General features: G+C 40.0%; 1 protein-coding gene across 6 annotated transcripts in view; it reads right to left on the minus strand.

The window, feature by feature from the left end:
* Window positions 1–3,047: 3,047 nt before the first annotated feature.
* Window positions 3,048–27,270, minus strand: part of VEPH1 (ventricular zone expressed PH domain containing 1) — a 257,721-nt gene continuing 233,498 nt past the window's right edge. For 3 of the 6 annotated variants that reach the window (XM_058730314.1, XM_058730318.1, XM_058730313.1), the window contains 2 exons: window positions 15,050–15,186; window positions 9,056–10,580 (listed from right to left, as the gene is read on the minus strand). In XM_058730314.1, the coding sequence (XP_058586297.1) occupies window positions 10,344–10,580; window positions 15,050–15,186 (374 nt within the window). In that variant the 3' untranslated portion in view covers window positions 9,056–10,343. Of the gene's footprint in view, window positions 3,795–3,926; window positions 5,087–9,055; window positions 10,581–12,518; window positions 12,630–15,049; window positions 15,187–27,270 lie in introns of those variants that run through there. The other 3 variants (XM_058730317.1, XM_058730315.1, XM_058730316.1) reach the window with 3 other exon arrangements.

Below are 27,270 nucleotides of genomic sequence, written 5' to 3' on the forward strand. Positions count from 1 at the left end.
AAGGCTTCCCCTCAAATCTGATCCCCTTTGGGTGCTCTCCTTATCACAAACAGTGCTGCCACCCACCCACCGGTGCCAGAATCCTGAGGGGGAGTTCCCAAACCTCACCATGTCCTACAGTGTTTTTTCTAAATTATCTCTCTTGGCCCTCCATTTCTCTCCATGTCTGGTGCCACTCTCTTCTTTCAAACTCTCATTATATCTCTTGCCTGTACTATCTGAATAGCCTCCTATCTTTTTCTCAGATTCTACTCTTGCTTTCCCAACACTCCATTCTCGACACAGCAGCTAGAGTGCTCTTATAAAAATGAAATAGATAAAGAGGGTTAAGAGGTATTAACTCCCAGTTATAAAATAAACAACTCACAGAGATGAAAATTACAGCATAGGGAATACAGTCAATAATATGGCAATAACATTGTATGGCAACAGACGGTGTGACTATACTTACTGTGGTAAATACGGGGTAATGGAAAGATCTGTTGAAATCACTAAGTTGTAAACCCAAAACTAATATAACATTGCATGTCAATTATACTCCAACAACAACAACAATAACAAAAACAACAACGACAATGACGACAGCAAATGCTGACCTAGTTGTGGAACACTGTTTTAAGCCTGTCAGTAGCTCTCGCTCTGGGCTCGTGTGACTTGCCCACCTCCTCAGCCTCACACCCTCATCAGTTTTCCTTTCCCTACTGCTGGTTTGTGGCCACATTTTGGCCTGTTTTGATTCTTCTAATGGGCTGTGCACCTTTTCTCTCCAGGACCTTCTCTCACTGTGTGCTTTTTTTGTCTGCTTTTCCTCCATCTCTCCCACAGATTAGGAAGTCTTATTCATCTTTCAGTTCTCAGGTCAGCCATCCTTAACTTCCTGACTAGGTCAGATATCTCATTTCACAATCTCTCTCCGTTGTGCTTCTTTGTAGTACTGGTCACATGGCAATTTCATAGTTAATTAAGAAAACAGTTTAACATGTTTTTCTCCTACTAGAATATAAATTCCACAAAGGTTGGGACATTTCTTTTTCCGTTTATTGGGGTGCCTGGGTGGCCCGGTTGGTTATGTGTCTGACTTAGGCTCAGGTCATGATCTCGTGGTTCAGGAATTTGAGCTCTGCATTGGGCTCTGTGCTGACAGCTTGGAGCCTGGAGCCTGCTTTGGATTCTGTGTCTCTCTCCCCTGCTTGTGCTATCTCTCTCTCAAAAATAAACATTAACAAAAATAAAGTTTATTTATTTTTGAGACAGAGAGCATGCACACATGTGCATGTGCATGACCGGGGGGAGGGTCAGAGAGAGAGAGGGAGAGAGAATCCCAAGCAGGCTCCACACTGTCAGCACAGAGCCAGATGTGGGGCTCAATCTCATGAACTGTGAGATCATGACCTGAGCACAAATCAAGAGTTGGATGCTTTACCAGTCGACTGAGCCATCCAGCACCCCCAAAGTTTGGGACATTTTGATCACCTCAGCACTCCTAATCCCTAGCCCAGGGCCCACACATAAGAGGTGTTTTATGTTTTGATTTCCTTACTGGATAAATATATATTTATTTACTGAGTTTCTTAAAGGCATGGACAATGTATTAGTCCTCTTTGAGCCCCCATGCCCTACCATAGTATGTGGCATATGTTGGATGCTCTAAGTATTTGCTAAATGAATGCCCAAATCTAACTATTTGAAGGGTTGTCTGGGGGAAGAGGGAATAGACATCTTGTGTGGCTGCTGGGGAAAGAACCAGGATTTAAGATTAAAAATTAAGGAAAGGCAGAATTTTCAAAAATTAATACAAATGATGAATAACCTAAAAGGGATCACATCCAAACACTTCTATGGAATGTTTTTGGGTTCCAAGATTATGGGTAATTTTTATTATATTTTAGTAGTTTTGTGTTTTCTAAATATTTCTACAATAGTCTATTATTTTCATATACAATAAATAAATAAATCCAATAATTAAATCAGAAAAAAGTTATTTAAAAAAGATATGGACAGGTAACAAGGTAATGGGCTCTCTGTCCCTCGAAGTGTTTGAGCAGCTGGAAATAAATGATACCTGCCAATGATGACAAGGAAGGGACTTTTCCATTGGGAAGGGAGTGGATGGAGTCCACATGCTCTGAGATTCTTCCGACTCCAATAGCCCTTGATACTGTTAACTGAATGATAAATGCTGAGTCCCCTTTCTCGGAAGAACTTGGTCTAGAGTGCTTGGCTGCCTGACATGCTTCCAGTGGCTTACTTACACTGGAACCTTACCGTGACAGGATTAGCTGCAGTTGAATCTGATTTGTGTTCAACTGAGATTGATATGCAGCAGGATTTAGTGATGCCAAGAGCATGAATATGTTTGTGTGGGATAGCATTAGATATCTGTCTGAATTGTTTGAGTGAGTCCTGATTAAAATGTTCTCAAATCAGCACTTAAATCACACATACCCTAAGTATTATATTTAATGGTTAATTTTTTAAAAAAAATAGACATTGCCAAACTGTGGTTTTGGTTAAATTAAAAAGATGAGCTCCATTCTGATTTTTGTGTTTATGGGCTAGTTTGGCAAACAGGACCGTTGTTTTTCTCTTTTAAGAGACAGGGCATTTAGACCATTTCCTCCATATTACAATAGTTTAGAAGTAAGAGGGAACAGAATACTCCCAGAGGAAATCTGGTGTGTAGAAGTGAATCTCTGTGCAGAAAACAGTGAAACACACATAATATTCTTCTGATTACATGAAATCCCAGCCTAGATAGACAAACACAGAGAGAGAAACCTAAGATAATGAAGTAATAAGATTGATTTCTACAATGCCTGGTGAAAACCATTGTTTTGTTGTCATTAAGCCCATATAAAAGAATATGTGTTTGTTTTTGTGTATAAGTGTGGTGTACCTTGGGCATTACTGATGTGAGTGGACTGGTAGTCAAAAAATAAAATAAGGCAAAAAAAGAATTCAAAAGGGAAAAATTAGAATTCACTCTTACTGCCCCCCACCCATAGTTTCCAGTGGAGTACTGTTATTCCAATGAACAAATGAGTCTATCACTTGTTTGAGTACTTTGTATCTTTACATTATTTGACTTCTTTTAACTCTTCTCGGTTCTCAGTACCAAAGTGAATCTTAATCATTTCATTGATCGCAAGACAGAGGAAATGCATTTTCTTTCTATTGGATTCAAAATTTAAAAAGGTTTGCCCATAAAGGCATAAGGAACTGTGCAAACACAATGTGTCTGATTATATTCTTACAGAAAAATGCATAATAAGGTTTCAGAATTTCCAGCTCCCCCTCCCCATACCATCAGAAAGTTTTCTTTGAAGTAGACAAGTTCAATATGTACTGGGTTGGGGGTATAGAATGAGAAGAATGTCAATATGGAACGTGCCCTGCAAGGCTGGGATCTCGTGGCAGGACCAGGCTCTGTAAGGCCTTTGGGGGAGCTGGTTGCCTGTTTGGCCAAGTCCACAGCTAGAGGGCCTTACATGATCTGGTATATAGGACATTGACCAGAGCTCTCCTCACCTGGGCAAGTGCCTAAGAAAAGCCGGCCCTGGGAATTAGTGTCTTCCTTTAAAGGTCCTAAAGCCCTCATCAGTTCCACCTGCTCTGCCTTGTGCCTCCCTCTGCTCTTCTCTAGTTCCCCAGCTTACAACTTCATCAGATGCTTTTCCTCCCTCCTTTTGTCTCTGGTATCATTGACCTTGAGGGCCTCTTCTGGAAATGCTCCTCCTCTTGGTCTGGAATTCCTCCTTACACACCATCCTAATTTCACCTCCATGCTCTCCAATCTGACAGTGAGTAAAAGAAATATCAGTGCCCCATACCCTCACTCCTGCCACCTTGGCCCATTCCCTATTAGCTTCCCTGCCATAAGAAGAACGTGGATAAAGGAGAACACAGGAGGGTAGGCACCAGAAACATGGCTTGTGTAACCATCTTTATTTCCGTCAAAAGAGATAGTGTGATGGTTAACTTTATGTGTCGACCTGACTGGCCTAAGGGATGCCCAGAGAGCTGGAAAAACATTATTTCTGGGTGTGTCTCTGAGGGTATTTCTGGAAGAGATTAGCATTTGATTCAATAGACTGAGTAAAGAGATCCAGCCTCACCTGATTTGGGTGGGCATCACTGGGGGACTGAATGGAACAAGATGGCAAAGGAAGGGAGGATTCTTTCTCTCTTCTTGAGCTGGGATGTACATCTTCCTCTGCTCTTGGACATCATAACTCCTGGTTCTTGGGCCTCCAGACTCCAGGACCAAAACCAGTGGCTCCCTGGTTCCCAGGACTTTTGACTTGGACAGAATGACACCACTGTCTTTCCTGGGTCTCCAGCTTGCAGATGGCAGATTGTGGACTTCTTGCCCTCTGTCACCATGTGAGGCAATTCCTGTAATAAATCCCCTCTTATAGATCATTCTCTATATATCCTATTTGTTCTATTTTCTCTGGAGATCTCCAATAATACAGAAGGTAAATATTCACAGAAACGACTGATCTCATACCTTTGAGAATGGATGTATTGGGCAAATTATAACCATTTTTAAATACAAAAAATACCTTTGTAATATGCTTTACTGTTCACAAAAAAACTTTTATATACAGTTTTGATAACTGTGAAACAAATGCATGTAGAACTCTTAAACTAATACTTTTGCTCATTTATTTACATTTTTTCTCCCATATTTTAAGTTCTGAAATTGGGATGTGCCTGATAATCAGTGTGTTTTGCAGTTGTAATCCACCAGGAATGACTACGACTGGGTGTCACTCAAACTTGGTCCCAGTGCTCTGTGTTGTTACTTCAATTGAGTTATGTGCATGGTCGACACTACACATGTTAATTGCTGTTTAGCATGTCTTGAAAATAATAAGATCATTTGATTTTGAGACAAAAAGTTATCATGTACATAGAGAGGCAAAGAAATAGAAGGGTGGGATGAAATATGGCATCAGGGAACCGAAGAGCCATCACTGGAGAAATTACTACAGGTCCACAAGTCTTGCAAAGCAGCCACTAAATGTTTTATCCAATAAAGGAAGAGATCAACATGTAGATGAGGCTGGGTTTCATTTTGTTGCTGAAATAGATACAAAAGGATTACCTGTCACACATCACTCAAGGTACCTAAAGTCAGAAGAAACTGCTAAACCTCTCAGAGTAGATAAAAGACATTTGGAAGTAAAACAGCACTGATTATATTGTTATTAAGACATAGCATCATAATTTCATTTGTAGGATTTTTTTCCTCCCTTAGTGGTGTGTAAAAAATGGAGTGCCATCAAGTACCCATGGTTTTCTGCTGGATGCTATTACTTGACATTTAAGCTTCATGGCAGTTCTGTTCCATAGACGTTATGGTTCCCAAGCAAGAGATGAGAGATGAGTAATTTGCTCAGGCTGGTAATTTAGTTTTGGTAGAGCTAGGACTTGAATCCTCGTGTGTCTGTGCTCACAGCCTGTGCCACCTTCTCTAGACTTCACTGCTTTTGTCGAAATCTCCCTGATTTTCCAACCCCTCTGTCCTTCACAAGCACCTTTGGGGAAGAGTCGCTCCAGTAGGCCTATAAACTGGAGCTATTCTGGAACAAGATGACATTTTGAGTTTTTCATCTCAAAACTTAGATTTTGGGGACTAGAAATCCTGGCTAGAGCATTTATGGTATTCACTTCTCTGCCATGCACCATGAATTCCACCTATATATTCCCTTACCTCATCTTGCAACTGTTTCCTAAAAGCAATTAAAAAATTTTTTTTAAATGTTTATTTTTGAGACAGAGAGAGACAGAGCATGAATGGGGGAGGGTCAGAGAGAGAGGGAGGTACAGAATCTGAAGCAGGCCCCAGGCTCTGAGCTGTCAGCACAGAACTGGACGCGGGGCTCTAACTCACAGACCGTGAGATCATAACCTGAGCCGAAGTCAGAAGCTTAACTGACTGAGCCACACAGGCGCCCCCCTAAAAGTAATTTTTAAATGTAAATTTACTTTTAAATTGAAAGATAAATTTCCCAAGGGTAATGTTGCAACCCAGTAATCTTTTATTTATGCCTGAGAATAAAGTTACAATAATAGGCCCAAAAGTGCCTACAGAAAGTAGGTGAATTGGAGATGACCGAATAAATGTCTCCCAACCTCATCAACAAAGGATCTTCCAGAAAAGTCATGTTAGCAAAATATGGAACATTTATTTTCGCCAAACTCCAGGTTCTCAAGAAATAACCAGATAAGAGTCTCACATATAAACGTTTGTTTCCACAGCTATCTGAGAGGGAAAAAGAATCGAAATAGAATGAAAATGAAAACCACTTGAATTTCTAACCATGATTATAATTGTATTCATCCCAACATTTTTAAAGGTTTAAATATGTTTAGAAGAGTGGTTTCTTCTTAGCTCAGGATCAGGAGCTACAGCCCTCTTGGGAAAGGGCACTCTGTGGTGAGCTAGCTGGCAATGGCAGTGGAAGTGCCAGAAATATCAGTGGGAAGCTGATGATTCTGAAATTGCAGTGTGATTCTAAACCTGGGAGAATTTGTTTGCATTTGGAATTACTACAGCACCATGGAATGAAACCAGAAAGATCATTATTCATACTTCATACATTTATTTCTCTTTAGATTTGATCCAAAGGCTCTGAGAATTGTATTCTAAACTAGAGGCATCCAATTAATGAAATCACAAGGACTGTAACAAGTAACAAAAATAATTCATTTCTTTCAACTTGAGCTGGTGGGTCCATTCTCTTCTTTCTTAGGATAAGCATTCAGTGAAAACAGAATCAGTATATAGACAGGTTGAGTTTTACCGTAATCTCTCTGCTACAAAAAAAAAAAAATCTCTCTGAACACATTGTTGGCCTTTAAATTAATAACTAATGTGGTGTCACTTAATATTCTATTTGTCTGTTACCAGCTTTTTTCTAATTAATTAAACAGCTTGGTTACTCAACTGACTCTTAAGAATGGCTGGTAGATTTCAACATAATATTTAGAGACTCATTTACAACTGTATGTCTGCTCACCTTTTCCTGCCTGACTTCATAGGAGATGTCTCCCTAGTCTAAGATGAATCATGTATCTATACTCTAAATATATACATTAAAATTAAATTTACCATTTGCCTCACCTCTTAAACTGTTGCTTCTGAATTTTCTATCTCAGTAAATGCTACCACCATGCATCAAGTTTCCTAAGAAAGCACGTAGGGGTCATGAGAGACTCCTTCCCATTCCTATACCCCGGCTCCATCCAGACCACCAGTATCCAATTCATTTTACTAATTCACTATTTTTCTTGCATTTCCATTCCCCTCTGTCTCCTCTGCCACTACACCTCACCACTTCTAAGAATGTCCCAAATGATTTCCCTGCTACAACTTTGTATATCTGTACAATCCATTCTGTATACCACTATCAAAATTATTTCTCTAAATGCAAATCTTAAAACCTTTTTAAGAAAGGTTCAGGGGCACCTGGGTGGCTCAGTCGGTTAAGCGTCCGACTTCGGCTCGGGTCATGATCTCGCGGTCCGTGAGTTCGAGCCCCGCGTTGGGCTCTGTGCTGACAGTTCAGAGCCTGGAGCCTGTTTCGGATTGTGTCTCCCTCTCTCTCTGACCCTCCCCCGTTCATGCTCTGTCTCTATCTCAAAAATAAATAAACGTTTAAAAAAAAAAAAAAAAAGAAAGGTTCAAGATCCTTAGTATGGAACCAAGCTCTTTATGCTGTGGCCTTACAGGTCTCTCCAGCATCATTATGTACCATTCCTCAACAGCACAATAGCAACCTCCCTGCCCCCCACCCATGTTCCCATCCTACATAAGGACTTGCTGTTTTGCAAATGGACCATGTTCCCTTTCCCTCCTGTGCTTTTGCAGTGTGGTTCCCTCTACTGACCATTGTTTCCTTGTCTGCCCACAACACTCTTAGCTCTTTAGGACAAGTTCATTTTCTAACAAGCTCTGGGAAACAGTGAGGGAGCCCATGCTTTAGCTTTGAGTTCAGAGTCAATTACAGTGGTGTCTTCTCCTGTATTTCCACAGGACCCTGTGCAAACTTTCATCAAGGCACTTGAGCATTTCAATTTTTGTTCTATGTGATTATCTCTTCTACTACGCTATAAAATCCTTGAGGGGAAGAGCTGGGTCTTTTATTTTTCTATCTCCAGGCCAAGCATGGTACCTGTTACTTGCTAACTGTTCCATAAATTGCTACGGCATGAATTTTAATCCTTTTCCCATCACTTCTGGAAACTTTGCTCAAGCAGAGTTGTTTTTCTTCTTTCTTTTTGCATGTTAACAACCGCCCCCCCCCAAGTCTAATTCATCTTTAGAACAAACAACAAAACACTTTCTGTATCTTAGCCCCAATTTGTTGAAAATAGAGTCCAATTATTGCTTTAAACTCCTAATCTCCTTTTGATTCTTTAACCCACTGAAATTTGACTTTTATGTCATTACTCCAATGAAATTGTTCCTACCAATAATGCCAATTGCTTCCTAATTGTAAAGCTCATTCTTTATCTTAAGTGATTACTCTTCAGGATTTTACATTGTTAATCTCTCCCATTTCCTGAAAGCCTTATTTATTTGGCATTTGTGACATTATTTCCCCTGGTCTATAACATCTCTGAACACAAACCAGCCAATCCAGTGTTCCTTTGTTTAAAAGTTAGGTATCCCAAAGAAGCCCTTATTAGTTCTTTTGTCTTATTCTTCCTGAGTAATTTCAGCAAATTCCACATCTTTGGTGACCATATATATATATCCCATGAGGTAAAGTCTTGACCCCCCCCAGAACTGTTTTCAATTTGTAATAACTTCTGTGACTCCCAATACCCTCAAACTTTACATGTTAAAATTCAATTGTTTCCTTTTTCAAACTTGGCCTCTTATGTAGTTCCTGTCCTCATGAGTTATCAGTAGAGTCAAGGTAGAATTAAGGGAATTGACTACTTACATTTTTTCTAGGTTTCTGTAGTCCTCTTATATGCATTCCAAGTTAGCTTTTGTATTAATTATCTATAGTTATGGAACAAATTTCCACACACTTGGTCACTTAAAACAGCATATATTTATTATCTCAAAGTTCTCCTGGGTCAAATGTCGAAGCATGGCTTACCCGGGTCCTCTGCTCAGGGTTTTGCAAAGCTGCAGTCAAGGTGTTGGCTGGGGCTGGGATCTTCTTCCAAGCTCATTGGCTGTTGGCAAAATCCATTCCCTTAAAGTCGTAGAATTCATTGCAGTTTGCTTATTCAAAGCCAGTGGAAGAGAGAGTCTCTGACTTGTTCACTCTTTTTTAAAGGGCTCATGTGATTAGATCATGCACACTTTTGTGCATATCCTTTTGACTAATGAAAAGTCAGTTGATTAAGAAACTTCTTCACCTTTGCCATGTAATGTACCATAGTCATGGGAGAGACTATCCTATTCTTTTTGCCATATTCTATTAGTTAGAAGCAAGTTATAAGTCAAGGGGAAGGGTCAGGGTATAGACCATTGGGAATCATCCTATAATTCTGCCCGCCACAGCTTAATTTTTTTTTTTTTAATATGAGTGGTGGAAAAAAACATAAAATGTAATTTGGAGATATTAAAAGACTGAATATAAAGAAGAAAAGTATAGAACTGTAACATCTCAAAACTTGATGGAAATGGCACATACTTTGAAGATGGTGAAAATGTTTTCCTGTGCTTGTTGTAGCTTACACTTACTGCCTTGGGCAATAGATATATCTAAGTACCTAAACTTTAGATCATGTTATGTGAACCTAAACGGAATAATCAGATAAGTTGTTTGGAAAGACAGACATTTAATTACATAACTGTCTTCACTTGAGAACAATTTTACCATGTGTTAACCTCATTTGCATTAGGAAAGAATAAACATAATTGTATGTCTATATTAAGTTATATGTTTGACTTTTCCTCATAGGGATTTACTTTTCTTCTAATACTTTGACAGACTGTAGTTTTCATCAGAGGTGCTTGATCTTTCCTTGGGATAAGTATTTCAGGTACCTTGTGAAGTTGTATTCTTACAACTTACAATGGCATATCTACAGGGGTTCCTCGATCCCTGACTCTCCCCTTTCTTCCCTGTATCATCTGTAGCTCCTTTTCCTGAATGCATCATACAGATGTTCTGGAGTTAATGCAGGTGCCATTAGAATACGAAATGTGTAAAAATCCTGCCACTTTTGGGTTCTGCTTCTTAGGGAAAACTGTTCCATTCAGTAAAAACACAATGTGACTTGGCTAATTTATCTCTTTTTTCTTGACATTGGCAGTGATAACGCAATGCCCATTGTATACAATCAGTGTGAGGTCGGCTTGCAAATCCCTACAGATATGTGGTTACTTCTCTACTTTCCCTTTCTTTTGCTTGGGCGACAGCCACATTGATGCACTGGAGCCACTCTTCTGCATTCTTCTCATCCTTGGCCTTGAAAACATAGGTTTTATTGTCTGTGAAGATTTCAAAAGCCCGAGGGAGGGAGCGGTCCCTGCGTTTCCTGGCCACAACTTTCACACTCTGTACTTTGCTGAGTTCTATTGGGGAGTCATCAGGATCATCTTTCTGAAATGCATATGGGAAGGAAAGAACATGAGCTGGTTCCCACAGTATGAAAAGATCTTTGGCAACTGGAGAATTTTCCAAGAGGATTAGAAGCCTTTCACTGCATATAGTTGTTATATGCTTTGTTACTTTAAATGCTAAGGCCTCACAGAGTCATTAGACCAATGGAAGGAGTGAGCAATTGACCCTGTGTTACAGTATATTAAGTTGGGACAAGATGGCCAATTTGTAAGAAATTATTATACAGTGAGTTTTGGGAAATGTTTAATTCATATTTCTTAGATTTTATGTCATTTTTATTGATACCAACACTGTATCAATAGCGCAAAATGCAACAGTACAATAGAGTACTATTAAGTCAGCATTTGAGATACTCGGGGAAGCATGAAATGGAATTTTCCTGCGTGTTATCTCTGAGAAAGCGGTATTAATTGAAGAAACAGAGTTCTAATGTTTATGTAGATCAAACTGTTTTTGAAACACACTGGAGCTCTGGAAGCATGATTTGTGTATGAACATTAACTGAAAGAATACTTAATGATTTACATTTTTCTTGAATCAAAGCAGGGGCTTAAAGATCACTGCAACACGAGGGTCATCACAACAGGCTAGTATGAATGGTTTCAAGAGATCAAATACTTCTTTACAGCAATTTCTTCAACATCCCTGAACGCATCTGTCTCCTACAGCATGCGTCTCTTCTTGAGGATCTTGCCAATTCTCCTTTGCCACCTCCCCTAGGCAGTCACCCTTTTTTCATTCTTCAATGGAAAGGCACCCTTCTCACTCGTCCCAAACTTACCATGGTGTATTGTCCAACTTGGAAAATCTCAGAAGAATCAAACAAATAAGAAAGGCAACTCAAAATATTGATCTCAGGGAAGTGTCCTTCAACCAAAGCAACATAATCACTCTCCAGCTATTTCATTAAGAGATGCATTTCCAATAGCATTTCACTCTTTAATGTTTAGTAACTATTTATTACATTTTGTATTACACTTTTGACTTTGCATAAGTGATATAATTTAAAAAATATTTTTAAAATCTTAGCATTGAGTGACTGGTAGTAATAAAAAATTAAAATAATTAAATTTCAATTTATATGTGTAGTTTTATGGTAGTGAAAAATGATTGGGTGATCAGGATAAATGCTGTGGGAGTAGAAAAAATATTATTTCAAAGAAAAATGATATCATGTAACCATTTTGATTAAAGATGAACTAATTCATGTATTTTTTTAATGGACGGTGTTAGGTGTCAAACTGCTATGGTATCTTAGCCCAGTGGTCATATTGAAAGGAGAGGTGTGATCTTTTTATCTTAAAATGATAATGTTTAGGGGTGCCTTGGTGGCTCAGTCGGTTAAGTGTCCAACTCATGACAGCTCAGGTCATGATCTCATGGTTCATGAGTTCAAGACCTGGATCAGGCTCTGCACTGTCAGTGGGATTCTTTCTCTCTCCCTCTCTCTCTGTCCCTCCCCCACTCTCACTCTCTGTCTCAAAATAAGTAAATAAGCCTAAAAAAGAAAATGATAATATTTATAATTCAACAGAAATTACAGTTTGTGTGACTTTTTAAACTTATGATTGACTAAAAAAAATGCTACAAGGTATTACACAGATTTTTCAAAATTCTTTTAGGGAATAGACAGAATAAAGTTTGAAGATACGTGTATTACCTAATACTTTGTTAGTTTACTTTGGTTTCTAGTAAATATCTGACAGCAATAAGATTATATTTCTTTGAATTAGTCTGTAGTATAGAAATTGATACATGGAGGAATTGATCAAGAGAACAAAAAGTTACCACAGTTCTCTAAAGAGGGACAGTGAAAATTACCCAAGAGACATGGGCGGGAAGTCAAAGGGCACCTTGCCTGGCTGGTTGGTAGAGATCAAAACCTTAAGAATGCAAAAGTAAAAAAATAACACCATAGTCTTTCAATTCTTATTAAAAATGCACATTTTTCTCATTTACAAGAAAGGTCCTTTTTGATGGGGCAGAAGCTTCGGCTGGATTGGTGACCACTGCTAGGTTCCTGTGTCCCTGGGGATGAGAGGGAAGTTGCTGTGGTCTTTAGAGTACATTATATCACTTCCCAATATTTGAGCCACACGTTCTGTCAGATTTCTAAAATGTCAAGCCATTATTTCCCTCTAAAGATGTCAAACAAGTTAGCCAACTATAAGATAGCTTATTCGCTAAGCTTTATTAAAAAGCTCTGAATCAAGAAGTATAAAGGTGGTTATTTGAGTTCAGGAAAGACGTTCTTATGCACTAACTCTGCTCCGTCTCAAGGGATCTAAGAAATCACTGCATCTTAACTTCTAATTCTGATTACTTTAATAAAAACAGGAAATTCAGATGGTCATTTAAAACACTTTCAAGTACTTCAATATGGAGCAGTGCTAACAAAAAATTTCTTTAAACCGCCAATAAATAACTGTCTACGTTGAGCACATCATTTACTTCCCTTTCAAAAAGATCTTCAGCCACAGAAAGGTCCATCTGTACATTTTACAATACACACAGATGAAGAAAGCAGCACGAGCTTAGCATAGGTATCACCAATTTTTTTTTCATTCAGAAAGTTAACTTCAAGTTTTATTGATTAAAAAAGCGTTTGATCAAAATTTGTTGTAATTCAGATATACGATACTATATAGCTATTGAGTAAAAAGTTCAAATAAATTTTATAATGAGCATTCTAAAGACACAGTGCCTATGTTCTCATTGACTCATAATTTTAAATAATTTAAAATCTTTCATTAATTAATTCAGAAACAGTTTGGTTTGCCACTGGCTCTGTATTTTAAGTGTTCATGGGAAGCAGGACGGTGCATTCATTTAACAACGTGCTTTGATGTCACACGGCCTGTGTCTGACTCCAGTTTTATCCCTTTCTGCCTTACTGGCTCTATCCTTGGTCAAGCCAGTCAGAGTCTCTGTCTCTCTGTCTCTTTCTATCTCTGTCTCTGTCTCTCTCACAAGGGGAAGGGAGTGAGGCAGGGTCTGATGTTACATGATGTTAAGGAACCATATGGTAGAACAATTTTGAGATACACTAAACAAAATTAAGTGGGCCCTTTCCTGCAAGACTTGTCAGAGCCTTTAGCTCCTTTGTATTTCCCAGATGTCTTTGACCAGGACCAAAGACAACTCCTGGTAATAATTGACAGATCCTGGGTCCCAAAGGCCATGAGTGGAGCACAATGGGTACAGAGGTGTGAGCAGGGTGTTGTATGTGTGTTCTCGGGGCATCTTTGCACAGGAGTAGATGGCCATGTGGGCATATGAACATGTTTTCTCCATCACTCTGATTCTGGGGCTCAAATAATACCTGTAAAAGTGGGACTGGACAAGAATCCAAAGGCCAGCGTCTTGCCCTTCCTGGCTTGCCTGGTAGCTAGATAAGACTGAAAGTGCCTCCACTGCCTGCTCAAGTCAGATTCCACAAGGCTATCTTGGCATTGAAATTAGCCTGGTGCCTGCCCCTCCCAGGAAAGACACAGGCAAGTAAGGGTTCTCAGTTGTGGAAGCCGCTGGGATGGCCCAGCCCAAAGGAACATGCTTCCACCCTCCGGCAGGGAGGGAAGGAGGGAGGACAAGGCACCCCAGATGCAGCATCCATAACATGGCAGTAACAATAGTGCTGACCTCAAAGGACTGTTCTGAGGATTCTTGAAGGCAATCCAGCATGGCATGTGATAAGCTATTATTACTATATTCAAAATATCCAAGAAGTAGGTCAAGCTTTCTTTCTTCCTGATCCTGAATGAGTAGAATTTAACGATAAATAAAACTGATTTGAAAAGAAGGGGATAACTTTGCATTGTCTATTGGAATAGAATGCTACTTCAGAAGTTTCCCACTAGAAATTCAGAATACAGATATTTACTGAGCCTCCTAGTTTCAGATTGAAAGTTATATTACATGAATATTTATTAATTCTTTTAGAATCATATTCTATTCATTAACTGAATACTAAATACCTAAAATATGAACTTAGCTAACTACAAAAAGGACTTAAATAACTCAGCCTTTGTTTCTTTCTCCCAGCCTACTGTCCCCCTTCCTTGGGTCCCTGCCTCCAAATATAACCTTTAGTATAAATGAAATCAAGGTCCATATCATAAGACATTAATTTATGTAGCTGATCTATGAGGAAACAAAAGGCACACTGTTCAAGTCAAGCTCGCTGTGTAGTTCTTCTGCAGTTCATCTTTCTAAAACTTAAGTCAACAAAAAAGATCTACCATAATAAATTGAAGAGAGACAGTGAACCAACTAATGTAGGGCTGAACAGAATAGACAGTCCAAGGGGCGTATGCAGTAAAATGATGCTGTAAAATTATAAATGGAAAAGGAAAAATTATTGGTGTTTTAACTCAAGACAAAATGCCTAGCTGCTTGGTGGAGAACAGGACCTTAAAAACGCAAGTGTAAAAGACAAGAGGGAAACTTACAGACTTTCCTTTTTGAAACAGAAGTTGATTTCCGGCCAGCGTAAAATAACGAGTTTTCCACCTTTTGATGAACTTCCATCTGACTTGCTTCTCTTTAAGTTTTCCTTCTATGAGAGGCTGGCCATCTTGGTTTACAACTGTTGAAGGTAAGAAAATGATCAAGCCTTTTATTTTCCATTATTTATTTGGCAAGTGATCAAAAGTCAGAATTGCACAATGAACCTGAACCCAGTAAGCATATTTGGAGAGTGTGCTAATAAATTATGAATTTAGTTAACCTTTCCCCCTTTGTCCCTAAAGGAATGCACAATTTAGATATGATAATGAGAAAGTGTTGAAAGACCTCACTGAGATTTTCAAAAGGAATATAGTTCACTAAAAGAGCATCTGGTTAGCAGTGGTTAGGGGGGATCCAGATATCCAGACATCCAGCCCGCTGTGCTTAACTCTTTTGTTTCATGATATTCTGTTCACATGAACTGCTTAGAAATGCAGCTTTATAAACCAAGTATATTTAGTTATTTAACAGCAAAAGTCAAAGCAGTGCCCTCAAAGATGTTAGGTGAAGACATAACATTGCAAAGGCAAGCCCAACACTTTTGAACATGGTATTTCCACTCTCTGGCACACACACACTCCCTTTTCCACTCTGCATGTACCCATTGAACAACTAATTATTTCACGCATCAGCTCAAATGTTACTTCTTTTGGGAGACCTTCCCCAAACTTAGACCAGAGTGCATTCATCTGCCATATGTTCTGTAGCATCTGGCATGTTTCTTTCACATCAAGCATTACTGGTGGATAGTTATGGTGTTTATCTGATTCATGTCTGTCTTTCCCATTAAACTGAAAGCTCTGTGAGGGTAAGATCTTTGCTTTGTTCGCTCATGTATCACCAGGCATCTAATACAGTGCCTGGCAGATATAGGGAATTTACTAATATTTGTTGAACGGAAAGGTTTATTTTATAGTGAGGTAGAATGCATATGATTGCACATCATCACAGAGTTAGATTTGTTACAATATCAGAAGTTATAATGTTCAACTAAAGAATTCCATTTCTTTTGCCAACTACATAAGATTCACTCTCCAAATTCATATGAATTCTGATCTCTGGGGACTATGACAATACTTACTTATATATATTATGTTCAATTTTCATAGCACTTTGAAAGTAATGAAATGTGTTCCTTCATTTGGAAATTTAGACAGTGCCTGTTTGACCATGCAAATAAAACCTAGCCTTCCTATCCTACCATTTCTGTTTTCTAGTAAAAGTCAAATAACTACCTTAGATAAGGAGGATTTGTCCACCTTGACGGCATTTTCGGGATAAGAATGATGAAATATATGAAATACATAGTTTCCATAAACAAAATTCTACTAAGGCTAGTTTGGCCATGTTTCCTTCCTGTCTGATGACTCTTCAATTGGATGTTCCATTGTCAACCCCAAATTAAAAACTGAAAACATTATCAAATATATTGTTAGATAGTGACAGGGCTATGATGAAAATGAAGCAGGATTGGTGCACATGCACATATGTTAAGAAAGAGCTTGGACATTCAAAGGGACTTTTATTCTGAGACGTCAGTGTTGAGAAATCTCTCCCATCTCTAGAGCAACTTCATGGTGGCTAGTAATGTGCACAGCAGAGCATAGGGAAAGCAGGAACTCAAGCAGTATTGACAATAGATACAAGAAAATGATATCAGTGTTCTGTTTTGCTTTGCTAGAGATCATCTGATTTAGAGTATTCTTAAAGACAATAATGCTCTTTGCATATTTAAATTTTCCATAAACAGTGTTTGCTTCCTTTGTGCAACCTCCACACTCTGCAGTTACTGCAAATGCTCTGTCTTCACTGTTCTGTGTGTCCTAGAGAGTCAGAAGAGCCTCCTGGTGTGGGCCTGGACCAAAGATTCAGTGTTTACTCACAGCGTGCTGCTGAGTCATGAAGGGGGCAGCAGCCTGTCTGACAGAAGGAACGGAAGGTCCAAGGGGAGATCCAAGAAGAAGAAAACAAACTCTAACAAACAATGAAAAACCCAGGCCAGAATTTACATTAAAATCTTTCCTAAACTAAAACATCCATTTCCTATGCTTTCACAGTAGAGAAAAATTGCTAACCTAATTATAATGTTCAAGGATTTTTGCATAAGAATTCAGAAGAGTTAGATTGGAGTCCTTTCAAATGCAGTTTTCTGATCAGCTGGATCCCACCTACTTTAAAAAAATGTTGAGATCACAATTCAAAATTAAGAAACTTATGTGAGGACACGAGGTAAGTAGCACTACTTTCTCCTTCATCTCCTGCTTTTATTGAAGACTTTACCTCATAGTTTGTCATCACATTTCTTTCTTACTATGGTTTTAATGGCAAGATGACTTAATGTAACGCCTTCATAAGAGTACGTTTTTCTAGTCTCCATCTTCCATGTTTACTCAAAGAAGCATTTGAAATAGTCATGATATTTGACCTGATTTGAAATCATGGTTGATTTAGGTAATATTCAAGCACATGAATCCTTCTGGATCTGGCCTAGGGGATTAACTTCAAGTATTTCTCTTCAAGGCAGTGAGAGGCTAAGAGAAAAATTACCAGGTGTACTCACAACTGCAAAGAAAAGATCTTTCCCCTCCCCCCGCCATTCCTGAAACCAGCCAGGGCGCGCCAGTTGTAGTCTGACATAAAGGCAGGAACCAATCAAGTTCTGCGGAATGGTTTGAAATAAAGGCGGGAACCAATCGAGTTCTGCTGAGCGTTCAGATTTAAATGTTAACCAACAACAGCTCTGTAACCTCTAAAAAAAATCCCTAACTTGTTTGTGCCTGTCTATAAAAGAAGCTGTAAGATCCTTACTTGGGGCCTCTTAGCATCACCGGCAACGAGTGCGCGGAGGACCGGGTTCGAACCTGCAATAAACGACCCTTGCCGCTTGGCTTTGACTCTGGACTCTGGTGGTTTGTTTTCGGGGGGGTCTTTCGAATCGGGGCATATCAGCAGATCCAAATGTTGCACTTGAAGAGTATGTGACAAAAGTTTGCAAGAAGCACTTGGCAAACAGCTGAAGGAATTGTTTGAGACATGGAGTGGGTAACATATCATACCCACAGACCTGCATAATGACCATATGACAATAATGATCATGAAAGACTCAAGACAAAATGAAAGGCTTACTTGGGCACAAAAGGATAGAGGACTATCAAGAAGTGCTACTAAGCAGAGACTTTTCATTGTAGCCCAGCCAAAACTACCTCAGGGAAAAAGTCCATGGAAAGGGTTGTAGGAAGGAAATGTTAGCAGAACTTTAAACAAGCTTCATGTTAGGGCCCAAATTTATGCATCAAAGTCAGCTTCAGATAATTTCATAAAATCCAGGCTATTTGTAGCTGTAGTATTAACTTGATAATAGTTTCAAAAGGCAAAAAAAAAAAAAAAAAGACTTAAAATTTTTTGCTACTATCCCACGTCTTAATTTTTGTTTTTGCAAGTATGTCTGGCATATGCACCAGAGGTCGTGTGTCATTTTACTAGGTCTATTGCCCATATCATGTCCTTGTAAGTAATAATTCTCATGATAACACTGTCTCTTCGTGATCAAATCAGGGAATGAACTCTTTCAAAGGGTGTTTATATTCGATTTGAAAAATAACATGTGGAATATGACTATGAGAGAACAATCATGTATTCGAAACTCTCTTGTTTGCATGGAACACACACAGGATCATCTTCTTTCTTGCCAATTAATGCATTATTTCATTTAAAGCACCACAATGTGGCTAAGACATTATCTACCAACCTGGATTTTTTCTTTTAAAAAAAAAATTTTTTTTAACGTTTATTTATTATTGAGAGACAGACACAGAGCATGAGCAAGGGAGGGGTAGAGAGAGGGGGAGACAGAATCTGAAGTAGGTTCCAGCCTCTGAGCTGTCAGCACAGAGCCCGACACAGGGCGTGAACTCCCAAACTGGAGATCATGAACCGAGCCAAAGTCAGTTGCCTAACAAACTGAGCCACCCAGTCACCCCGGATTTGTTCTTTTTTTTAAATGTCAGTGGCTGAATAGCTATGGAATATTAAACTGATTTCTCTTGTGCAACTGGAACCCAAACTGTTATTGTGTTTATCAACTTAAAAGTCTTTCTGAGGGTCAATATAAACGTTTATACATTAACTATATTTCTTTTGTGCACCAAGAGTTGAAGATATTTATGTTGATAAAAAATGAATTTTGAAGATGCTAATCTTACTCAGCATGAAGTGGATGATTAAGAGTGAAGTAATGCCAGACAGATACCTTAAAGCTGAGAAGCCCTACAGCAGAAAGAGTAATGCAATAAAGAATACCTCTCTGTTTATCTATCAGCTATCCAGCCATCGCATACATACTTTTGTTCACAGATAAGTTGTAAAGTACTGTGTTTGGATCTGATGGAGTTACAAAGCTCAGCTCAGAGAGAGCCTGAATTTATCATCTTGTAGGTGGAGGTAAAGCATTTTACAAATTATACAGTGCCACTGGAGAGGTAAAAATCAAGCACTACAACACGCAAAGTCAGGAAATTCTACTTGTGGCTGGGAGGAGGTGACCAGGCAGTTGGGTCTTGGCTAAGGAAAGGAGAGAGGGTATTCTAGGAACAGGGCAGAAAAGGACTGAGGTACAAGAAGGGTGTGTAAGGGAAAGCACATGAAAAGAAAAGAACCTAAAAATCTGGAAAGATCCATGAACACACGAGCAAATTCATAAAACTGTTGCTTTGGAAGAAAGCCATATGTGGAAGGCTGAGGGTGTGAAGGCAATTCAAGATTTTCTAGGTGTAAGATCCAGGAAAGAGATTGGGTATCAAACTGTCATGGTGAGGTCATATTGGACTTTAATTGAAGGTCCTTTTGAATATTTGTTAGAAAGGACTTTGCTTTTCTTAAGAACTAAGCAGGGGCCTAGAGCCTGTGTGGGTCCAGCCAGCGTAGGCATGAGGCCTCCTGGGCCCCAGATGGGATCAGTTATATGTCAAGAAGAGTCTCAGCAGGAAATAGAGGACACCTCAAGCTGGGTAATTGAAGGACTTAATAAAGGGGCTATTTACACAGATGTGGGCAAGGTGTAGGAAAAGCACCATAGTACTCTGGGGCCAGGAACCATGGGGAGGCATAACACCCTCTGCATGAAGAGGAAAGGGGAGAGAACAGTTAGGACTTGGAGGGAAACTTATATGGAGAACACTGTTTGTCATGAGCTGTGGCCTTGGGCACAGGACAGTCAGCCTGCAGCAACCAAGCAGAGGGGTATGTGGGAACAAATAACCCTACCTCACTCTGCTTCCTCCCTGTGATCATCTGCCTTTGTCCCTAGTGGTCAACTGTAACTGAAAGTCAGAGGTAGTGGAGACTGGAACACACTGGAGGGATACCTCCTAACTGGGGCAGAGGAAGCAGGAAAGCTTCGTCTGGAATAAATGTGTCTGAGCTGAATTCTGAAGAACAAATAACAATAAGGAAGGTAAAGGAAGAAAAGATATCCTGAAAAAAACAAAAAGCCAAAGCTATTTGCAAAAGGGCAAGGCTTAGATAGGAGTCATGCAATGCATACTAGAAACTAATTCATTCTATGTGATGGAAGCCTGGCGGGACTTTGAGGGCTGGAGATGAGGTGTGAGAGTCAGGGAAAGATTAAGCCTAAAGATCTTTGGACATTGTGCAAAATGGAATCTGATGCTTTGTGATAGAACATAATGAAAAATAATAATTTCTGTAGTCATACAATCCCTTTTATCTCAAGTGCACTAGAGGTCAGTGTTTCAAGGTCTCCATCTTGTTTTAAGGTTTGTTGCAATTCTGAATATGTTGTTAGCCATTTATAATTTATTTAAACATAGCGTGTTGAATGTCATGTTTACTCACCACTATAATAGATCATACAGAGCTATACCAAAAAGTTTCTCTGATATAGGCCTATAGTTTATGGGGTAAGGACAGTGATTTTGGAGCCAGACCTCAGCCGAAGTTCAGAATCTGTTACTTAACAACTGACTGGTCTTGTGCAAGCTACTTCACTGAACTTCAGCTTCATCCTCTAGAGTTGTAATGCTTAGCCACAGGGCCACCACAAATGGCTGTGCAGGTTGTTCACTGCACAAGAGCACTCAGCCAAGGTGGTGAGGAGGGTCTGAAATTCAACTTGTATTTTGCTGTTCACCATCCATTCCCAAGTGGATTTCATCCATCATAAATAAAGGCACACAAAAGTGTCTTTAAGGCTAACCTTAACCAAATGTCTGGTACATGCTAAGGGATAAATAAATAGTAGCTACTATCATCATGATCACGATATCATCATCAATATAAAATGATCATCACCATCCTTTTATTGTGATGATGAACAGATGGTTTTTTATAAATACCATATCCTAATGGTTCCAGGATAAAATCTGCCTCCCTCCCTCAAATCAAGAATGAAGTAAAATCCACACGAAGGCATTAGGAATAACAAGAGAATTCAGAGTGAGACAGGGAACACTTTTAAGGTTCAAGGACTTTAGGCTTTGAACTTAAGATGTGACAGGCAATTCAAAGAGTCCCAAAAGGGAGGTAAACTCTTCTGTTTTTGTATAACTAGTTCATTTATTCACCAAAACTGCCATTTTGAAGCCAATCCAGTAGGGATTGGGCTGCATTGGGAGTGTTTTCTACATCATCTGTGGTTGCTCCCTTTTCTTCCAGACTTCCTGCTTGTTCTTAGGACAGTAGTTGGTAACCCCCATATAACTACTATTCACATTGCAAAGTGACTGCCATTCAGACTCAGAAATCCATTATACTGTATGCTTTTTGGCTTACGTAACTTTTGCTTGAAAACATTGGATGTGCAGGAATAACCCATAACTGAGATTGCCATGAATTTAATTTGTGATATTTGAATTCTCAATCATTCTTTCCTGATTGTTAAATACCTTTAAAAGAAGGCATCTTCTGGAAGAAAAAAAATATATACATCTCAAATACTTAGCTTTTAAATAAGAACTAAGAAAAAGTATCTTTTTAAAAACTTGCCCTTGAAATTACTGCTTCTGGGAATTACAACTCCTATACAGTCTGTGGGGTATTTCTTTGTATGCACGGAGAGTCTCAGATTTACTTGAATTCCCTTCCGTGGTTTTACTGATTTGTGTGTGTGTGTGTGTATGTGTGTGTGTCAGTTCTAATAAAGCCAACCATAATTATAGAGGAAATGCTTAAAGAGGGGTAGAAGCACTAAAATGAGGAGGGCATAGGAGCCACATTTAGTAAACTGAGCATCTGTGGTTTTTGAAATCACTAAGGATTGTAACAAATGGTATGTTTCTAGTGAATATCCTGCCAGTGTTTTAGAGTGCCATATTTACTTATCAGTAGTGAATGAATGAGGAGGCATAATCCAGCATAGATTTTGAAACATCCTACAAGATGCTATGAAGTCCAGAATAGGACAAAAAAACTCAATTTGACAGCAGCTCTTTGATGACATTTTCACATGTAACTGAATGTCATCCTTCCTTAATAATTTTATACCCATCAGAACATAGTATGCTCTCTAGGCTTCTCTACCAGTCACTGAAATATTGATCTAAAGAAGCCTCAGAACTATTATTTTATAAGCCTGTAGAACAATATTTTCCAGACTGTATTCTGAAGGCCACCTTCAGAATTATTCGCTGGCTTGGAATTATTCGCTGGCTTGTTAAAATGCACATCCCAAGGTACCACCCAAAGCTACTGAATCACAATTTTGGGGTGGGGTGAGGGACCTTACATTTTTAACAAGATACCCAGGTGATTCTCATGTAGCTCAAGAACTTCTAGGAAATGATAGCAGCCTCATGGCAGATGACAGTAATAGGTCATAGAATACACAGAATTGTTAAACTGCAAAACCAATAATGAATAGAAAATTGTTATGATCTTTTTATGAAATTAAAGAATAGGATAGCAGTATAAGATAATATGCATATCCTTGGCTTAAATCAATAGAGTCACAGAAAAAAAATGCTCAGAATCAATGTCTGTGGAATTTGGCTTATTCATTGTATCATCAGTGAAACAAAAATTCTAAAGCCACTTGATAAAAAGGTAATCTGTTCAGTAGTTGTGCGCAGTAACCACGATCACCTTTGTGCCTTTTATGGGAAGCTATCAGTGAGGACTGGCCCAGACTTGCCTAGTAATGACTGCTAGAGACCAATGGGAAAAGATCAGAGATGGTGGAAATGAATGAAGATAATTGCTTAATTTCAGGATTGAGCTTTGAATAAGAAAGGGTTCCACACATGTTTCTTATGTTGGTCCCACACTGCTCTTCTATTAATATGATCTCATGGATAGGTCTTCCTGGCAAATCTGGCCATAGGATTTTAGACAGTTGTAAATGTTGAGTACTTTCCCACACTGTGTACTGTAGAGCTGCTTTCCTTGCACAGGGAAAAAGAGATATGACATACTTGTCATCTGGTTTGGGTTGTGCAAGTTGAGCACATCCTAGCCATTGTCCTAGCTCCCTGTACATTCTTGGTATATTAGAAGATCCTAAGGTGTTGTCTACAATGCTTTTGTAGAATGATTTAACACAAGTTCCATCTGTTATGGTTCAAACCATTTGACAAAAAGAGAAGTTTTACAATGTTGGCATTGGAAGCTTTATCTATAACATGCATACCATCATGCTCATGCTCATGACCAGACATATAACACACACACAACACATCACTTTCTGTTAATTAGAATGATTGCCCATATTGCTTTTGAAAAGACCTTATTTAAGAAGATACTGTTTATTCAATGAAAACATCTAATACGAAAATTACACTGGAAATGTTATCATATGAATACCTTTGTCTCTGAAAATGAATCACTGTGAATTCATTAATTTGTTTTCTGTTACCATTTGCCTGAGAAAAATTTTACCAAACATTTTCTGAGAAGATACAAACTTTGGATGTTCACTTATTTGGTAAATATTTATTGAGCATTGTGTGCTAGGGACTGAAATGGATGGGTACTATGCTCTACCATTGCATGTGAGGCTATGAGAGACATGTGATAGAGTTTGGTCTTTAAGCTAAGAGCTGTGGGCTGTTGTAAGGTTTCATGCAGGGGGGGAGGCACTGTCAGATCTGTGTTTTGAAGAGGTCATTCTGGCTGCAGTGTGGGAGGCTGATTGGCAGGTCCAGAGTAGCTTAGTTAGGAGGCTATTTCCATTATTTTAAGTAAGAGGTTATGGTAGCTTACTCTATGTGATGGAGAGAGGTAGACAGAGTTGAGAGCCATTGAGAAGGTCAAATCCATGATGCTGGGTGAGGGACTGGGTGGAGGTAGGAAGAGGGCAGTGGGTCTCTGACTGGTGTGGCAGAATGACTGATGTTGTGTTTACTCATATAGAAAATGCCAAAAGAAAACCTAGACTTTTTTCAGGGGCAAGGGAGGGATAATCATGAGTTTAATTCTTTTTCTTTTTCTTTTTTTTAAATATGAAATTTATTGTCAAATTGGTTTCCATACAACACCCAGTGCTCATCCAAACAGGTGCCCTCCTCAATACCCATCACCCACCCTCCCCTCCCTCCGATCCCCCATCCACCCTCAGTTTGTTCTCAGTTTTTAAGAGTCTGTTATGTTTTGGCTCTCTCCTTCTCTAACCTTTTTTTTTTTTTTCCTTCCTCTCCCCCATGGTCGCCCGTTAAGTTTCTCAGAAAAACAAATAATCCAGTGAAGAAATGGGCAGAAAACATGAATAGACACTTCTCATGAATTTAATTCAAATGAAATGAGCCTGAGGTGCCTTTGAAGCAGCCAAGTAGGCGGTGGGAAATGTAAATCCAGAGTTGGGAGGAGAGGCCTGCACTGCAGATACTCCTTTGGGAGTTGTCTCATAGAAGTGGCTGCTGAAGCTGCAGGCCCTGCAAAGACTGGCTGGGGAGAGAGTGTACAGCAAGGAGGAGAGGGCTCTCAGCAGTGAATAGCTGGATGGAGGAAGGTGGGCCCAGAAAAGGGGCTGGGAAGGGGTATCTGGAGAGTAGGAGGGAGACCAGAGTGCTGCATCACACGGTTACAGGGAGAGGATGCTGGAAGAAGGAGCAACTGGTCAGCAGAATTGAGTGCTGCGAAAAGGCAGTAACGCAAGGACAGTGGCATACACAGTGCACGAGAGACTTGCCTAACTCCAATGTCCACAGAGACAATGGGTTCAGAAGCCAGAGTAGAGTCAGGTCAGATGGAGAAGGATGCAAAGAGAGGCAGAATGAACATTGACACCTCCCTTTGTTTAAAGAGGAGGAGAGGCAAACCATAAGAAACTCTTAAATACAGAGAACAAAGGGAGTTTGATAGAGGGGAGGTAGATGGGGGGGATGGGCTAAATGGGTGATGGGCATCAAGGACGGAACTTGTTGAGACACGAACTGGGTGCTATATGTAAGTGATGAAATCACTAGTTTCTACTCCTGAAACCAAGACTACACTGTATGGCTTAATTAATAATTAATTTGAATTTAAATTATAAATAAATAGCCCCAAAAATGAAGTATTGTCTGTCAATTTCTTAAGATGGAGCTGGTTCATAATAAATATTCAATAAATGGTGGCTGCTATTCTTATTATTAAAAAAAATTTTTTTTCAATGTTTATTTTTATTTATTTATTTATTTTAATGTTTATTTATTCTGAGACTGAAAGGGCGGACCTACGCCGGCCGACTCCATCTTGTTCTGTGCCCTGTTCTGTGCCCTCCACCTTGACCATGCCTCTTCCCCTTGAGTAACCTCCCACTCACCCGTTCAAACTTCCCAATCAAAACACACCTGGCGACCTGCGTAACAGGACTCCGACCCTTCCCCAGCCAATCAGCTGAGGCCACAGCCATTACCTCACCAACTGCCCCTAGACCCCAATAAAACCTTTGTGCTTTTGGAACTCGCTCTTTCTCCTCGGTATCTCACCGCTGCGTCGGTGCAGGTAGGGGATTGAGCTCGAGCTAGGTCGAATAAGGCTCTTTGCTTTTGCATCGGACTCGGCTCCCTGGTGGTCTCTGGGGATCACGAATTCTGGGCATAACATTTGGGGGCTCGGCCCAGGATCCCCAAGATCCTCGAGGGACCCCCGACCCAGAGAGCCTGACTGGCCATGGTTAGTGTCTGTTCGTTCCATCTTTTCTGTGTGAGCTCATTTCTGAGATTCTGGTAGTGCCCAACGTGGTCTAAGTGGACGCACTGGAGGACCACGGGCCGGGAGTTTTGGAAGACGTTCCGATCCTCCCTTTTGGAGGGACGTGGAATCCCCTCATCGGTTCTGGAGGGACGTGGAATCCCCTCAAAGGTCTGAGATGAGGCGGGTCGCTCCCGCCGGTCGGCGTGAGGCCGTCATCTAGCTTTCGGTTTAGGAGGGACGTGGAATCCCCTCATCGGTTTTGGAGGGACATGGAATCCCCTCAAAGGTCTAAGCTAGCTTTCAGTTTTGCTTCCACGGAGTTGGAAGACTTTCCAGGGGCCCTCTGTTTGTCTGTTTTTGTGTTTCTCTGTTTTGTTCTGTGGACTTACTGGACGGACGTTATGGGACAGACTCAGACTACTCCTCTAAGTATTATGATTGATCACTTTAAGGATGTGAGGGGAAGAGCTAAAAACCTCAGTGTGGAAGTCCGAAAGGGCTGGTGGCAGGTTTTTTGTTCTAGCGAGTGGCCAACTTTCAATGTCGGATGGCCACCAGAGGGGACCTTCGACCTCCCTACCATCCACCGAGTCAGGAGTATCATCTCTCGGCCTGAGACGGGCCATCTTGATCAGCTCCCTTACATTATCACTTGGCAGGACCTTGTAGAAGACCCACCCTCTTGGCTTAAGCCCTTCCTAGCCCCACTCCCTCTGGAGCCAAAACCCATTCTTGCTTTGCAGGGGACAAAGAAGAAGGAAAACAAGAAAAGTCTTACCCAGCCTTCAACACCCCTCTACCCTGTCCTACAGGGGGGGACTGAAGAAGAATTAATTTTTCCTCCCCCGTATAACCCCCCTAGGATGCCAGAAGAACACCATCCTCCCCCTCCGGGGGAGGCAGACGCTGTTCTGAGAGCAGGAGGCAGAAACGCTCCAGTGGGAAGCCTGCCCTTTACCAGACAAAGGGCTTGGAGGGAGCAATCCGCCTCTGCCGCCGACTCCACTATTCTGCCCCTGAGAGCCACCGGATCCCC

The sequence above is a fragment of the Neofelis nebulosa genome, chromosome 5, assembly GCF_028018385.1.
Source record: "Neofelis nebulosa isolate mNeoNeb1 chromosome 5, mNeoNeb1.pri, whole genome shotgun sequence".
In the NCBI taxonomy this organism is placed as follows: Eukaryota; Metazoa; Chordata; class Mammalia; order Carnivora; family Felidae; genus Neofelis; species Neofelis nebulosa.